Genomic DNA, 18,172 nt, shown 5'->3' with positions numbered 1-18,172 from the left:
TCCATGGAGAATTCCTCTATTTTCCAGAACTTATCAAATTCCGACCATGCTTCATACGCACTTAACAAGTCATCTTTCTTGTAAATCTTATCCATATATTGTAATAGAGTCGCCAGACCTTCTTCTGAGTCTAACTCCTCCAATTCCAGCTCAGAAAGCACTTTGTTTTGGATTTTACTGTCATAAGGTAGAAAAAGAGCAAATGCCATACCTTGTTTTCTCTTTCCCAAGGCAGTTACCTTAGTCCACATAACTACTGCACTTCTCCATTGGTCGTACGATCCCCTTTCAGAAAATAAGGGGGGATAGTCATATCCAGCCATCTTTATCCTGGGTTCAGCCATGTATCTTTTTTTTTCCCTTCTCAATCACTCCTTGGTTTGATCAGGAAAAGTTGTATCTTTCAAACCTTCGCATTTACACAGCAACCATTCTCTGCTACCATTGTTATACATTTTAGTTACCGTTGTATGAAGAGTCAAAAGTCCTGTTCCTTTTCACCAAACACCATTTATTTCACTTCCACAGCCTCTGCACAAAACTCTAACAACACACCACCTGACACAAGGGCCACCTGAAGCCCCTTTACATATCAGTGTCAATCATTGGATACTTAACATAAATGAGACAACTAATTGCAATGTCTCTTAACCCATTACTTAACAATGACCACTACCATCTAGAAGGACAAGAGTGGCAGATACATGGGAGCCCCACCACCTGGAGGTTCCCCTCCAAGTCACTCACTACCCCGATTTGGAAATACATATCGGCATGCCCTCAGTGTCGCTGGGTCAAAAATCCTGGAACTCTCGCCCTAACAGCACGGTGGGTGTACCCACGCATCAAGGACCTCAGCGGTTCAAGAAGGCAACTCGCCACCACCTGATGGACAATAAATGCTGGCCTAACCAGCGACTCCCACATCCCTTAAATGAATTTGAAAAAAAATAAATTTGATCAACGAGGCCATTTCAGAATCTTACAGCATATTTTTGTTTTCAATTTTTCAAGAGTATATTATAACTAAAATGATTTTTTTGTATTGTGCTTATTCAGACTTAAAAATATGTAAAATATATTTTTAGAGATAAGCATTTGCATCAAAGCTATGCAGGATATTTGTTTTCCAGTTTTAACAAAAACTTGGAATCGGGGATGTCAGTACAGAAAGGAAGAGAATTATTAATTCTGAAGCCAATATCAATTCATCAGAAATTTGTTTTCTCTAAAACCTTTTTTAGATCATGTAATTTTCAGGCACTGTAATAGGTGCAAGTAAGAAATTCAATTTTCATTATTTAAACTATTTAATAATTAAACATATGTTGATATTGTAAAAGTATAATCCTCAATAAACTAAAAGTACCTATAGTACTTGACCTTTTTTAATGTTCTGTCAGTGTAAAGTGTGGCTCAGTTGGTTGTACTCTTGCCTGAGTCAGAAAGATGTGGGTTCAAGTCCCATTCCAAGATGTGAGCACAAAAATCTAGGTTGACACTCCAGTGCAGTACTGAGAGAGTGCTGCACTGTCGCGGGTGCTGTCTTTTGGAAGGGACCTGTCTGCCCTCTCAGCAGGATGTAAAAGATCCCATGGTGCTGTCTCAAAGTGGGGGGTGAAGGGGAATTCTCCCCGATGTGCTGGCTAATATCTATCCCTCCATCAACATCACAAAATACAGATTATGTGTTTGTTATCACATTGCTGTTTGTGGGAGCTAGCTGTACACAAATTGTCTGCTGTGTTTCCGACAGGACAATAATGACAACTCTTCTTACTGGCTAAAAGCAATTTTGGAGTATCTGATGATGGTGAAAGGCATATCTAAATGCAATTTTTTCTTTTCTATATGACATTTATCTAAAACATCTAAATTTAAAAAGAGAAAATCCATTTTCTTTATTTAATTGAACAGAGCTCATAAAAGCAAGGACAATTCAGATCTTGAAAACCTGAAGAAACTTTAGAATTAATGCCTCAATGAATATCCCTTTCGAGTGAGGCTCCAGTCCCCAGGGTTTGTATTGGGTTTTAATTTAACATGGATTTGCACAGCTTATTGTTGGCCTAATGATATTTAGTTTATTCAAATATTAATAGAAAGATGCAACAAGTTATAAAATGCTAACGGTTGCAGCTTTAAATTTTGTAGAAAATTATAAGGTATTTAATTTTACTTCAGTTACATGCAGATCCAGTGGTACTGTATGTACCTATCTCCAAAGGGCCCATTCCTATGCTGTACTTTTCTTTGCTCTTTAAAGTTTTTTTTTAGTTAGAGCATCATGATCGGCACAGCCTTGGAGGGCCGAAGGGCCCGTTCCTGTGCTGGACTTTTTTCCTTTGTCCTAACATTTACAAAATACAAATATGCACACACGTGCAGTGGAAAGTAATAGAATAGTGGGTTCATATTGTACGATTAAATTATGATTATATTACATATACATTATGCATTTGTTTCCGCTATGCACTGTACATGGGTGGCACAATAGCACCATGGTTAGCACTGTTGCTTCACAGCGCCAGGGTCCCAGGTTCGATTCCCACTTGGGTCACTGTCTGTGCGGAGTCTGCACGTTCTCATTGTGTCTGCGCGGGTTTCCTCCGGGTGCTCTGGTTTCCTACGTAAGTCCTGAAAAACGTGCTTGTTAGGTGAATTGGACATTCGGAATTCTCCCTCTGTGTACCCGAACAGGCACGGAGTGTGGAGACTAGGGGATTTTCACAGTAACTTCATTGCAGTGTTAATGTAAGCCTACTTGTGACAACAATAAAGATTATAATATAGATTATTATTTGTAAAACTGACCATTTTTTTGCTGATGCCAACTTATACTTTTCTGAACAATACAAATACAATTAAGGAATTGCTTGCATTAAAGTGACATTACTTTTTTTTTCAATGTTTTTATTAAGGGATTTATTTATATATATACATCAAACACAACCAAAAACAAAATCTTTAAGACAGAAGTTGACAAATTCTTGATTTCCCGAGGAATTAAGGGCTATGGAGAGAGAGCGGGTAAATGGAGTTGAAATCAGCCATGATTGAATCATGGAGTGGACTCGATGGGCCGAATGGCCTTACTTCCGCTCCTATGTCTTATGGTCTTATGGGATGGAGGCTAGGCCAGTTGCATGCTCCTCCTGTAGGATGTGGGTGGTGAGGGATACCACCGGTGTCCCCGCTGACTATACCTGCGGGAAGTGTACCCAACTCCAGCTCCTCAGAGACCGTGTTAGGGAACTGGAGCTGGAGCTGGATGAACTTCGGATCATCCGGGAGGCAGAGGGTGTGATAGAGAAGAGTTACAGGGAGGTAACCACATCCAAGGTACAGGACAAGAGTAGCTGGGTTACAGTCAGGGGAAAGAAAACAAACAGGCAGACAGTGCAGGGATCCCTCGTGGCCGTTCCCCTTCAAAACAAGTATACCATTTTGGATGCTGTTGGGGGGGGATGACCTACCGGGGGGAAGGCCCTAGTGGCCAGGTCTCTGGCACTGAGTCTGGCTCTGGGGCTCAGAAGGGAAGGGGGGAGAATAGAAAAGCAATAGTAGTAGGAGATTCAATAGTTAGGGGAATAGATAGGAGATTCTGTGGTCGCGAGCGAGACTCCCGGAAGGTATGTTGCCTCCCGGGTGCCAGGGCCAGGGATGTCTTGGATCGTGTCTTCAGGATCCTTAAGGGGGACGGGGAGCAGCCAGAAATCGTGGTGCACATTGGTACCAACGACGTAGGTAGGAAAAGGGGTGTGGAGGTAATAAACGAGTTTAGGGAGTTAGGCTGGAAGTTAAAAGCCAGGACAGACAGAGTTGTCATCTCTGGTTTGTTGCCGGTGCCACGTGATAGCGAGGCTAGGAATAGGGAGGAATAGGAATAGCCAGTTGAACACGTGGCTGCAGGAATGGTGTAGGAGGGAGGGCTTCAGGTATTTGGATAATTGGAGCGCATTCTGGGGAAGGTTGGACCTGTACAAGCAGGACGGGTTGCATTTGAACCAGAGGGGCACCAATATTCTGGGAGGGAGGTTTTCTAGTACTCTTCGGGAGGGTTGAAATTAATTCGGCAGGGGAATGGGAACCTGATTTGTAGTCCAGCAACTAAGGTAGCCGATATTCTGGACGCCAAAGCGTGTAGTGAGGCAGTGGGGAAGGGAACACTGACAAAGGAGAGTACTTGCAGGCACGGAGATGGGTTGAAGTGTGTATACTTCAACGCAAGAAGCATCAGGAATAAGGTGGGTGAACTTAAGGCATGGATCGGTACTTGGGACTACGATGTGGTGGCCATCACAGAAACCTGGATAGAAGAGGGGCAGAAATGGTTGTTGGAGGTCCCTGATTATAGATGTTTCAATAAGATTAGGGAGGGTGGTAAAAGAGGTGCGGGGGTGGCATTGTTAATTAGAGATAGTTTAACAGCTGCAGAAAGGCAGTTCGAGGAGTATCTGCCTACTGAGGTAGTATGGGTTGAAGTCAGAAATAGGAAAGGAGCAGTCACCTTGTTAGGAGTTTTCTATAGGCCCCCCAATAGTAGCAGAGATGTGGTGGAACAGATTGGGAAACAGATTTTGGAAAGGTGCAGAAATCACAGGGTAGTAGCCATGGGTGACTTCAACTTCCCAAACATTGAGTGGAAACTTTTTAGATCAAATAGTTTGGATGGGGTGGTGTTTGTGCAGTGTGTTCAGGAAGCTTTTCTAACACAGTATGTAGATTGTCCGACCAGAAGGGAGGCCATATTGGATTTGGTACTTGTTAATGAACCAGGGCAAGTGATAGATTTGTTAGTGGGGGAGCATTTTGGAGATAGTGACCACAATTCTGTGACTTTCACTTTAGTAATGGAGAGGGATAGGTGCGTGCAACAGGGCAAGGTTTACAATTGGGGGAAGGGTAAATACGATGTTGTCAGACAAGAATTGAAGTGCATCAGTTGGGAACATAGGCTGTCAGAGAAGGACACAAGTGAAATGTGGAATTTATTCAAGGAACAGGTACTACGTGTCCTTGATATGTATGTCCCTGTCAGGCAGGGAAGAGATTGTCGAGTGAGGGAACCATGGTTGACAAAAGAGGTTGAATGTCTTGTTAAGAGGAAGAAGGAGACTTATGTAAGGCTGAGGAAACAAGGTTCAGACAGGGCGCTGGAGGGATAGAAGATAGCCAAGAGGGAACTGAAGAAAGGGATTAGGAGAGCTAAGAGAGGGCATGAACAATCTTTGGCGGGTAGGATCAAGGAAAACCCCAAGGCCTTTTGCACATATGTGAGAAATATGAGAATGACTAGAGCGAGGGTAGGTCCGATCAAGGACAGTAGCGGGAGATTGTGTCTTGAGTCTGAAGAGATAGGAGAGATCTTGAACGAGTACTTTTCTTCTGTATTTACAAATGAGAGGGGCCATATTGTTGGAGAGGACAGTGTGAAACAGACTGGTAAGCTCGAGGAAATACTTGTTAGGAAGATGTGTTGGGCATTTTGAAAAACATGAGGATAGACAAGTCCCCCGGGCCTGACAGGATATATCCAAGGATTCTATGGGAAGCAAGAGATGAAATTGCAGAGCCGTTGGCAATGATCTTTTCGTCCTCACTGTCAACAGGAGTGGTACCAGGGGATTGGAGAGTGGCGAATGTCGTGCCCCTGTTCAAAAAAGGGACTAGGGATAACACTGGGAATTACAGGCCAGTTAGTCTTACTTCGGCGGTAGGCAAAGCGATGGAAAGGGTACTGAAGGATAGGATTTCTGAGCATCTGGAAAGACACTGCTTGATTAGGGATAGTCAGCACGGATTTGTGAGGGGTAGGTCTTGCCTTACAAGTCTTATTGAATTCTTTGAGGAGGTGACCAAGCATGTGGATGAAGGTAAAGCAGTGGATGTACATGGATTTTAGTAAGGCATTTGATAAGGTTCCCCATGGTAGGCTTATGCAGAAGGTAAGGAGGCATGGGATAGTGGGAAATTTGGCCAGTTGGATAACGAACTGGCTAACCGATAGAAGTCAGAGAGTGGTGGTGGATGACAAATATTCAGCCTGGATCCCAGTTACCAGTGGCGTACCGCAGGGATCAGTTCTGCGTCCTCTGCTGTTTGTGATTTTCATTAATGACTTGGATGAGGGAGTTGAAGGGTGGGTCAGAAAATTTGCAGACGATATGAAGATTGGTGGAGTTGTGGATAGTGAGGAAGGCTGTTGTCAGCTGCAAAGAGACATAGATAGGATGCAGAGCTGGGCTGAGAAGTGGCAGATGGAGTTTAATCCTGAAAAGTGTGAGGTTGTCCATTTTGGAAGGACAAATATGAATGCGGAATACAGGGTTAACGGTAGAGTTCTTGGCAATGTGGAGGAGCAGAGAGAGCTTGGGGTCTATGTTCATACATCTTTGAAAGTTGCCACTCAAGTGGATAGAGCTGTGTAGAAGGCCTATGGTGTGCTAGTGTTCATTAACAGAGGGATTGAATTTAAGAGCCGAGAGGTGATGATGCAGCTAAGGCCACATTTGGAGTACTGAGTACAGTTCTGGTCGCCTCATTTTAGGAAGGATGTGGAAGCTTTGGAAAGGTGCAAAGGAGATTTACCAGGATGTTGCCTGGAATGGAGTGTAGGTCTTACGAGGAAAGGTTGAGGGTGCTAGGCCTTTTCTCATTAGAACGGAGAAGGATGAGGGGCGACTTGATAGAGGTTTATAAGATGATCAGGTGAATAGATAGACAGTCAGAGACTTTTTCCCCGGGTGGAACAAACCATTACAAGGGGACATAAATTTAAAGTGAATGGTGGAAGATATAGGGGGGATGTCAGAGGTAGGTTCTTTACCCAGAGAGTAGTGGGGGCATGGAATGCACTGCCTGTGGAAGTAGTTGAGTCGGAAACATTAGGGACCTTCAAGCAGCTATTGGATAGGTACATGGATTATGGTAGAATGCTATAGTGTAGATTTGTTTGTTCTTAAGGGCAGCACGGTAGCATTGTAGATAGCTCAATTGTTTCACAGCTCCAGGGTCCCAGGTTCGATTCCGGCTTGGGTCACTGTCTGTGCGGAGTCTGCACATCCTCCCTGTGTGTGCGTGGGTTTCCTCCGGTTTCCTCCTACAGTCCAAAGATGTGCAGGTTAGGTGGATTGGCCATGATAAATTGCCCTTAGTGTCCAAAATTGCCCTTAGTGTTGGGTGAGGTTACTGGGTTATTGGGATAGGGTGGAGGTGTTGACCTTGAGTAGGGTGCTCTTTCCAAGAGCCGGTGCAGACTCGATGGGCCGAATGGCCTCCTTCTGCACTGTAAATTCTATGATAATCTATGATTAATCTGGGACAAAGGTTCGGCACAACATCATGGGCCGAAGGGCCTGTTCTGTGCTGTATTGTTCTATGTTCTAGAACAAGTTACCAGGCGAGAGAGGGTATGTAGTTTATCAAGGTCTCGGAACATGAGTAAGACTACGAATACTAATAGGAGTAGAAGCCCACATGCACATGAGATTTTGGTGGCTTCCAATAAATGATATGAAAAGTTATCAAAGATGCTAAACAGCAGGAACTGCATAGTTGGAGTGAATTTGGGGTATACACGGAAGTACCGGATAGGGGACAAAGAGCTCTGTCGCACAGATGGATTTGCACGGAAAAGGTTCTTCCGGATGAAACGTATAAGGCAAAGGCCAGGCTTGTGGCAAGGGGATTTGAAGAAAGCTTAGAAGATCAGGATTTAAGGGTAGATTCACCTACAGCAGGAAAGGTTAATTTTAAAGATCTACTTTTAGCCACAAAGGCATGGGAATGCAAATCTGTAGATATGAAAGCTGCCTTCTTGCAGGGGCATCAGCTCAGAGAGACATTTTTCTCCGTCCTCCTGAAGAAGCAGCTAACACAGAAGGGGTATTCTGGAAGTTGAACAAATGTGTATGTGGTTTAAATGTTGCATCTAGAATCTGGTATTTTTCGGTAAGGTCAGTTTTGTTAAAGTTAGGCTGTTACCAGTTGAAAGTAGATCCGGTAATGTTTTGCTGGCACTATAAAGGGAACCTTTCTGGCATCTTTATGATGCATGTCAAATAATTTTTGTGGGGTGGGACTAGTGATTTTGAAGCTTTTGTAATCTCTGGTTTGAGGAAAGAATTCAGGGTCGGAAGTCAGGCTTCCGCTGCATTCAAATATATTGGACTGGAAATCGGACAGACTAAGTTAGGGGCAACTTTACGTCAGCAATCTTATTTGGAAAGCATCAGCCCAATAGCAATTACTCGTGGCCGGGTTTTCACAAAAAGATGCAAGATTTCAAAGATGGAAAAAGAGCAACTGCAAAGTTTAATTGGGCAACTGAATTGGTTAGGTAGACAGACTAGACCGGAAGTGAGTTTTGATGTCTTAGAGTTGAGTACAAAAATGAATGATCCCAAAGTGGAAGACATAATAAGAGCAAATAAAGCGTTTGGCCAAACTAAAAATGCAGGAGTTGAGGTTCCCGGTTTTAGGTGACCGTAGGCACTTGAAATTCATAGTTTATAGTGATGTGTCCTATGCAAATCAAGCACAGGAGGTTTTATAATTTTCCTCTTTGGGAACAATGGTAAATGTTGTCCTCTTGTGTGGGGAAACAAAGAAAATAACGAAAGTGGTCGAAAGCACTTTGGCTGCTGAGACATTAAGCTTTGTAGAGGGGGTGGATATGGCCTTTTATATATCTCAGATATTGACAGAAATGTAACTTTTGGATATTGTTAATGAAGGGTGCCTGATTCTGTGATTTTCTTTTTCTTCCAAAAAAAAAAATTGAAAAAAATAAAGGGGGGAAATTGCGTGTTTGTTTGTGAGTTTCTTTAAATTTTGTTTTCACCTAATTATTTTTTTCTCCAAGGGGAGACTGTTAAGTAATGCGTTAAGAGACATTGCAATTAGTTGTCTCCTTTATGTTAAGTTTCCAATGATTGACACTGATATGTAAAGGGGCTTCAGGTGGCCCTTGTGTCAGGTGGTGTGGTGTGAGTTTTGTGCAGAGGCTGTGGAAGTGAAATAAATGGTGTTTGATGAAAATGAAGAGGAATTTTGACTCTTTATACAATGGTAACTAAAACTTATAATAGTCATGGGTTTGGAAGGTGCTACCTTGGTGAGTTCCTGCAGTGCATCTTGCAGATGGTACACATGGCTGCCACTGTTTGTCAGTGATGGAGGGTTTGAATGTTTGTGGAAGGGGGATCAATCAAGCGGGCTGCTTTGTCCTGGATGGTGTTGAGCTTCTTGAGTGTTGTTGGAACTACACTCATCCAGGCAAGTGGAGTATATTCCATTACACTCCTGACTTATGCCTTGTAGATATTGGGACAGGCTTTGGGGGTCAGGAGGGGAGTTACTTGCTGTAAGATTCCTAGCCTTTGACTGCTCTGGCAGCTGCAGGATTAATATGGCTATTCCAGTTAGGTTTCTGATCAATGGTAACCCCAGGATGCTGATTATGGGGGTGTGGTAGTATGTATTGGGGGTCATGTGGGACTGGAAGCCCTAATGTCATTGGCTGACAGATCCCGGGTCCTGGTTGGCCGTTGACCTCAAGCTCCGCCCTGAAGGCGGAGTATAAGAAGCCGGAGTCTTCCCCCGCAGGCCAGTTTACTATCGAGCTGCGGGGGAACAGACACGCTTAATAAAGCCTCATCGACTTCACTCTATTCGTCTCACGGAGTCTTTGTGCGCTACAATTTATTAAGCGTGCCTAAAAAACAAAAGGACTATGGAGCTCAGGATCATTCCGGAATGCCTGAGGATCAGCCCCCACGCAGTGAACGCGGCAGCAGCCTTCAAGCAAACGGGGTCTCGGTCTTCCTACGGGAGATGGACCGCATGGTTGATCAACATGGGTTGCGGGCCACGTTCCCGTATCTCGACAATGTAACCATCTGCGGCCACGATCAGCAGGACCACGACGCCAACCTCCAAAAATTCCTCCAGACCGCCAAAGCCTTGAACCTCACGTACAACGAGGACAAGTGCGTTTTTAGCACCGATCGGCTAGCCATTCTGGGCTACGTAGTGCGCAATGGGATAATAGGCACCGACCCCGAACGTATGCGCGCACTCATGGAATTTCCCCTCCCGCACTGCCCAAAAGCCCTGAAACGCTGCTTGGGGTTCTTTTCGTACTACGCCCAGTGGGTCCCCCACTACGCAGACAAGGCCCGCCCCCTAATACAGACCACGACCTTCCCTCTGTCGACAGAGGCTTGCCAGGCCTTCAGCCGCATCAAAGCGGATATCACAAAGGCCACGATGCGCGCCATCGACGAGTCCCTCCCCTTCCAGGTCGAGAGCGACGCATCCGACGTAGCTCTAGCGGCCACCCTTAACCAAGCGGGCAGACCCGTGGCCTTTTTCTCACAGACCCTCCACGCCTCAGAAATCCGCCACTCTTCAGTAGAAAAGGAAGCCCAAGCCATAGTGGAAGCTGTGCGACATTGGAGGCATTACCTGGCCGGCAGGAGATTCACTCTCCTCATGGACCAACGGTCGGTAGCCTTCATGTTCGATAGTGCACAGCGGGGCAAAATCAAAAACGACAAAATCTTAAGGTGGAGGATCGAGCTCTCCACCTTCAACTATGAGATTTTGTATCGTCCCGGAAAGCTGAACGAGCCGTCCGATGCCCTATCCCGCGGCACACGTGCCAACGCACAAATTAACCGCCTCCAAACCCTCCACGAGGACCTGTCACCCAGGGGTCACTCGGTTTTACCACTTCATCAAGTCCCGCAATCTCCCATACTCTTTAGAGGAGGTCCGTACAGTCACAAGGGACTGCCACATCTGCGCGGAATGCAAGCCGCATTTTTTCAGGCCAGATGGAGCGCACCTGATTAAGGCTTCCCGCCCCTTTGAACGCCTCAGTCTCGATTTCAAAGGGCCCCTCCCCTCCACCGACCGCAACGCATATTTTCTTAATGTAGTGGACGAAGACTCCCGCTTCCCTTTTGCCATTCCCTGTTTTGACATGACCGCGGCCACAGTCATTAAAGCCCTGAACAGCATCTTCACACTGTTCGGTTACCCCGCATACGTCCACAGCGACAGGGGGTCCTCTTTCATGAGTGACGAGCTGCGCCAGTTCCTGCTCAGCAAGGGCATAGCCTCAAGCAGGACGACCAGCTACAACCCCCGGGGGAACGGGCAAGTAGAAAGGGAGAACGGCACGGTCTGGAAAGCCGTCCTACTGGCCCTACGGTCCAGGGACCTCCCAGTTTCACGGTGGCAGGAGGTCCTCCCGGACGCTCTCCATTCCATCCGGTCGTTATTATGTACGAGCACTAATCAAACGCCTCATGAGCATCTCCTTGTCTTCCCTAGGAGGTCCTCCTCTAGAACGTCGCTGCCGACCTGGCTGGCGGCCCCAGAACCCAACCTGCTCCGAAAGCATGTGCGGGCACATAAGGCGACCCGTTGGTCGAAAGGGTTCACCTCCTCCACGCGAACCCCCAGTACGCCTACGTGGAGTACCCCGACGGCCGACAGGACACGGTCTCCCTGCGGGATCTGGCGCCCGCCGGCAACACGCACCCCCCCCGACACCATCAACCCAACCCCCCCCCCCCTTCCTGCCACCGCCGTACCCCGCAACCGCCCCCTTCCCAGGATAATCGGTTTCCCTCCCCTCAGCACCGACCAAGAATCAAGCCCGAGCTGAAACCGTACGGCTCCTGGAGGCGACAACACTGGTACAAGCACCACCACCACCGCCGGGGCCAAGGCGATCGACACGGACGACCAGACCGCCCGACCGACTCGTGGCGTCGATGTAAAACAAATATGGACTGTTCACAAGAACATTTTGCTTTTCTTCCTATACCCTCTGTAAATAGTTGCAACAGGACGAAATTGTCCAATACTGTATTGCCATGTGAATGTTTTGTCCTCCCAGGACCAGCCCTGTAAACCCTTACCACCATACGAAGCATCACCCCGCCGGGTTCATTTTTGACAAGGGGTGAATGTGGTAGTATGTATTGGGGGTCATGTGGGACTGGAAGCCCTAATGTCATTGGCTGACAGATCCCGGGTCCTGGTTATCCGTTGACCTCAAGCTCCGCCCTGTAGGCGGAGTATAAGAAGCCGGAGTCTTCCCCCGCAGGCCAGTTTACTATCGAGCTGCGGGGGAACAGACACGCTTAATAAAGCCTCATCGACTTCACTCTATTCGTCTCATGGAGTCTTTGTGCGCTACAGGGGGATTCGGTGATGGTAATGCCATTGAATGTCAACGGCGATGGTTAGATCCTTTCTTGTGGGAGATGGTCATTGCTTGGCACTTGTGTGGCACGAATGTAACTTGCCATTTGTCAGCCGAGCCTGGATATTGTCCAGGTCTTGCTGCATTTGGACATGGGCTGCTTATGCACACCTAAATCTTCAATCTTTAAATTATGGAATGCAATTTTTGGACTTTTCATAAGCAAATCAAACACACAGCTCAATTTTATTTTATTTTATTAGCTAGTATCAAGCATTATCCATAATATTATGTTTTAAAATTCTCCAGATGTGTATATCAACAGTGCCTACCAATAGCTATGCAATGTTAAAGTCTACCACTTAAGGTTAGTTAAACAATTTCACAAGAATCAATTTTCAGTCACATGCAGTAACAGCATAATTTTACATAGAAATATAACAAAAGAATTGTTGGTCTCCTCTAGATTTTCAAAACTACATATTTTTGTTTTTAAATAACATTCATTGCCATAACCCTAAAGCTTCAGTTATTACATTCATTGGAAAACATGTATAGACCAGTATAACTCTGTCACATATAGTTCACTACAGGGAGATGTAGCAGTTTTGAGCAGGGCTGCATCAATGAATTTACCACTGACCACATTTCCTGTTTAATGTTAATTGCAGACATTAACCCTCTTCAGCCATTCCTAGCTGTGCCAATAGAAAGGTGGACCTAGCCAACTTTCTTCAATCACATGGCAGTGCACTTTGGAAGAAAGAATGAGAAGCAGCATCAACTAAATGGTAATATTTAATAGGAAAGCAACTGAGTGACATTGGCTATCTTGCTGGTGCAGCGCTTGAAAAACTAATTTCTAGTACATCTCAGAGAGCACAGAAGCTCATCTGCAATCCGCACGAAAGGATATTCTGGCAGTGATGAAGGTACATCAGATTGAAAGTCAACCTGCCCACCAGACAGCTAATTCTTTTAGGATGTTGAACAGTTATCTCCAACCTTTTGACATAGTAGGTCAGATCAATGTGTCACAACAAGCAAGTGGGCCATGTATGACTGACTCTCTTTCAGCTGTGGAAGCAGAATCACTATGTCCAACCTCCCATTATATGCTTCTCAGAGTTATTGTTTCATACCATTTCCACCTCCTTTAATTTGTCTCTCTTTCCTTCTTCCTTTCCCCTCTTTTAAGTTTTCACCTTCCCCCTCTCTCTCCTATTTGTCTCTGCAACTTTAGACAGGGAAACACAGCAGCCTTCAAAATCAGACAAGTTTTAATCAAATGTAATAGCATTAGAATTTAAGCATTCATCTGTGCTGGAGCTAACAGTGTTGGTTACTTTTTGTGGTTGGTGAAAAGAGGTGTGAGAGATACCATCAGGCATTGGAAGAGAGTCCAGATGCTGGCTCACATGCCTTATTTGGAGTAGTGGTGTTGACATATTTTGGGGTGTTTCTGGTTGCTCAGAAGTGAGATGGCTGATAACCACATCTCAACTTTCCACTCAGTTGAGAGTTGCAGTATTCCACACATAGTTCTCTAAGATAAGTGGTGCAAGGTAGGTGCCAGCCCTACATTTTCCCATTTTGAAAAATGTCCTGATCATCTACTTAGTTAGAAAAGCAAATTGGATATCCCTGGGCCATTTGAAACTAGAATCAGCCTGTGACCAGCAACTGAAAACTGATTGTAGATGAAGTACATAGACGACATTTATATGTAGAAGTAATAGATAGCAGGTGGTACACACGAGGAAACAATTAACTTCAACAGAGAAGCACATGCAGTTTGACAACATAAGCACAAACTGTAAAAAGATAATTTTCACTCCATCATGTCTGACAATTTATTGAACTCAAAATTGTTAAATTTCTTTCCAAATTAATATCCACTCATGAATTAAAAGTCTGAAAAGCATTATGATATATGTCAACTCTGAAATAATTCTGTCCTAGTACTAATATTAGGAGACTAACCAACATAAAACCTTCTCCTGCTTTGCTCTGGCTGAAGGAGATGGTCTCATACCGCTGCCTGTTTGGCAATCTCAGCTTTTCACTGCTTAACTATATGTGTAGATTCTAATCCTGTACAACATGCAGCACAAGATGGTAATGTTGCAAAACTTCAGTGTGGAATATGATGATCATCCCCCCTACAGAGTACTGCAAATTAAGTTTCAGGAACACTGCTTCAAAACTCTCTCTGCCCCTCAGAACCTCTGTTCTTGCATATGCATTTTTGTATTTTCACTGTTTAGTACAGGGAGGCCTTGCAATACATACACCATGCCTGAAATGGCCTAGTCTTAAATTGCCCCTTTAGCTTAAAGTGTAGACAAGTGGATTGCCTTAAAATAAAAGAATTGATACGCGGAGGCAGTTAATTGAGAAACAGCCCAAAATGACAAAACTGTTGCTGTCTGTTGAATATTATATAGCTGCGTGCATAGAAAACCTCACAAAAGCAACAGTTGACAGTGTAGCAAGTAACTCTTGCTCCATCTCCACTGGATGCCTGGAAGGTACCAGTTGCATGAAAGTTCAGAGGTATTGTAACCTTTTGCGGTTTATTGCTCTTGAAGGTCTACTCGGAGGCAACTAATCAGGTCAGTCAAGATACTCATGCTGAATGTTAACTTTATCATATCTGCTTCCCAGTGAAGTCAAGGAAGCTACATGTAAGCTGGCAGTGTTTAATCAGAACCATGGCAACATTATTGTTGCAATAAAGTAAATGGTGAAATGAGCTGATGTATTTATTAACTGTTAAATGACATATACAATGAACAGAAAATATAATTTAAAGAGGTGAATCAATGTGGAAGATATAATGGCAAGGACCACAGGATTCTCTGAGTTATTTTAACTGAACAACCTCTCTTACTTCAACTTAGTTTTGTTAAGACAATAAAACACAGATTTAATCAAGAAATAATACACATTGGTTGTGTTATTACTGAAATATTCAATTATTAAAATGGCTGGCAATCACACAGTCCTTTGATCAACAATAAATTGTAGAGTTACAGATTGAAATAAAAGTTTGACCAGCAGCGGAAATTGTGAGCATTGGATTAGGTGCTGGCACATTATGCTTGGCACTCAGCATCCATGGAAACAGGAAAATAAATCAAAGATAGCTGAGCTGGAAGTCTATCAATGGGTAATGAAATTTCTCTTAATTATTTTAAAACTACATCGATTAATTAAAAAATTAGGCTGATTTTCATAAGAAAACTAAGGGGTTATGAGATTATAGTCTCTCACCGTGGAGTAATTAGTAATCTCTTATGTAAGTAATTACATTTTTATTTCAAACTGTTAGTGACTGGGAAACAATACCACAGTGGAATGGCTGAGGCGAAACACCTTCTACCATTACGTGCCCAGCTGACATTCAAAAAATATTTGAAATTGATCAATTTCTAATCAATAGGGAGGAGAGCTTTGGTAACAAGGCATCAAGGAGATAACAATGTTGGGAGTGTGTTTCACAGATGTGATTAGGTAACGCAGCCAATGTGCCAAATAATTTTTTTCATCCTTAGTTTTCCATTCTTTGTAGGCAGAAAAGTTATAAAATTCATTAAAGACATAACCGTTATCATTTAAAAATAAGTAAATTTAGAGTACACAATTCTTTTTTCCCCAATTAAGGGGCAACTTAGTGTGGCCAATCCACCTACCCTGCACATCTTTTTGAGTTGTGGGGATGAGACCCACACAGACACGGGGAGAAACCTTTATAAAATTATAGCAATGTAGAAATATAAAGATAGCTCCAATAAAGGCTGTATTATTCTTTCTCATCCTTACTTATTTTCTAATGATTCTCCTTTCGATCATCTGACTTTGAAACCACTCTCCTAATCACTGTGAATTAGGTCCCTCTCTCTCACTTCTCTTAATTAATCTTCCCATCAACGATTTATCATTCAGCTATCCCACCATTTGTTAGGGATTTAATTCCCCCACCATCCCCTCTCAAGATGTCTCCCAATATAGCTCTTCAGACTATTCCTGCCTTATGCCATATTTGCTTATAACCTGAAATTGTGCGTTTGGGGGATTGGTGTGGATGAGATAGTTCTGAATAATCTATTATTTATATCACCGGAACACTACACAGCCTTAATTTACAATGAGTATAGCCAATAATGAAGATGTGCAAATATCAATAATGTCAACAAGTTTTGTCTCCCTCTCTTTCTGGGTTTCACAAATGCTGCTGGACGGTACTAACAAGGGGCAGTCACATGTTCTTTTAGTTAAGCGGGAGCCTTTAAGGAAATATTTAATTGAGATACCTAAGTTCTGGATGACTATTTGACCATTAATATTCCTCCTATAATACAACTGTTTTGTTAGCTTTTGAATTATATTACATACATAAGCTATTTGCTATTTTACCCTTTATACAACGTTTTGACATAAATTTATACTTCTCTACAATTTGAATCCTCTACAAATAAAGAAGATATAAACAGCTTCCAGATTAGTTATTTACACAGAATTTTTTTTTAAAAGCTTATTTTGTTCACTCTTCTCACTTTTGATTTGGCAAAACTCGGTGTTTAAAATGGCAACATCTGGTACAATGAGTCTTCATCAAACCCTTTAAAACAAAAATAACTTACAAAATACAGATACAATAACCAATCTAAGGAGCCTGTTAACTATGTTCAGAGTAATGTTATTAATCCATCTGATACAGGCTTCTTGGCACACTCAAAGCATGCTGACTTAATAATATTCTTTTTACTGTCATAAGTAGACTTACATTAACACTGCAATGAAGTTACTGTGAAAAGCCACTAGTTGCCACATTCAATAGCGCCTGTTCGGGTACTCGGAGGGAGAATTCAGAATTCTTAGCCGGTACGGGAATTGAACCTACGCTGCTGGCCTTGTTCTGCATTACAAACCAGCTGTCTAGCCCACTGAGCTAAACCAGCCCTTATGTTTGAAAAACAAAAGTGGGTGCTGATCCTGGAACAGGCAAACACATTATCCATTGCTGCCAATCCACTAGTGTTCCACAGATTTGCTTTACTGAGACTTGGAGCTCAAATTCTTTCTTTTCATGGGTATTTATTATTTGACCAGTTACTGATTAGTACCCAGCAAATATTGTCATATTGTATATACGGTATTCAGTTGGGGCTTCATTGTATAATCCATTCCAAACAAAACATATACATATGTTCATTTTATTCCTGCTGAGATTCTCCATAGTCAAATATGTTTTTAAGTCAATGTTTTCCTGCATTTACTTAGTTATGGAATCCCCCATTAGTATATAAAAAGTCAGAGCAACAATTAAAAGCAGATATAAGAGGGAGAAGAAGGTTTGATAAGCTGCAGAAGGCATGAACAGATCTTCATACTTGTAGATGCTGACACATCTTCAGACATTGACTTAGTTATGGAGTCCCCATTAGTATATAGAACGTCAGAGCAACGATTAAAAGCAGACAGAAGGGGGAGGAGAAGGTTTGATAAGCTGCAGAAGGCATGAACACATCTTCATACTTGTAGATGCTGACAACATCTTCAGATACTGGTGGAGAGTCAATATCATGTCGAGTGATTGAACCTTTCAGGTCAACATAAGCATAAAAAGTAGTAAAAAATAGCAAAAATATTAATCAGATAAAATCGTATATTAATATTTCAAATGCATTTATATACCTTCAAGGATATCATCAAATTACTTTCAGAAGATTTTGGGTATGATTCTTCATCAAAACACTGACAAGTCACAACTGAAATGAATAAACCAGTCTTCCTGTTTTACATCTAAAGGTTTGGCCTTTTGCAATTTTGTATTACCATTGCTAAGGGTTTCTGGTGTTCACAATGAAATTCCTTTCCTTTCAAGGGATAGGGGAGAAAGTGGAGTAAAGGTTGCTCAACCTTAATCTTATTAAATGGCAGAGC

The 18,172-nt window shown here is 43.2% G+C and overlaps 1 protein-coding gene across 3 annotated transcripts in view; it reads right to left on the bottom strand.

The window, feature by feature from the left end:
* The window catches only part of frrs1l (ferric-chelate reductase 1-like), a 74,157-nt gene that overhangs the window by 28,378 nt on the left and 27,607 nt on the right, over nucleotides 1-18,172 (bottom strand). Inside the window, exon 5 of one of the 3 annotated variants that reach the window (XM_072508904.1) lies at nucleotides 12,464-16,847. The exons of 1 other annotated variant lie outside the window; for it this stretch is intronic. In XM_072508904.1, coding sequence (XP_072365005.1) covers nucleotides 16,807-16,847 — 41 coding nt within the window. In that variant the 3' untranslated portion in view covers nucleotides 12,464-16,806. Of the gene's footprint in view, nucleotides 1-12,463; nucleotides 17,829-18,172 lie in introns of those variants that run through there. One more of the 3 variants, XM_072508902.1, reaches the window with a different exon arrangement.

The sequence above is a fragment of the Scyliorhinus torazame genome, chromosome 6 (genome assembly GCF_047496885.1).
Source record: "Scyliorhinus torazame isolate Kashiwa2021f chromosome 6, sScyTor2.1, whole genome shotgun sequence".
Lineage (NCBI taxonomy): Eukaryota > Metazoa > Chordata > Chondrichthyes > Carcharhiniformes > Scyliorhinidae > Scyliorhinus > Scyliorhinus torazame.
Note: the sequence above shows the minus strand (reverse complement) of the source record. Positions and strands in the feature narration are given on the sequence as shown.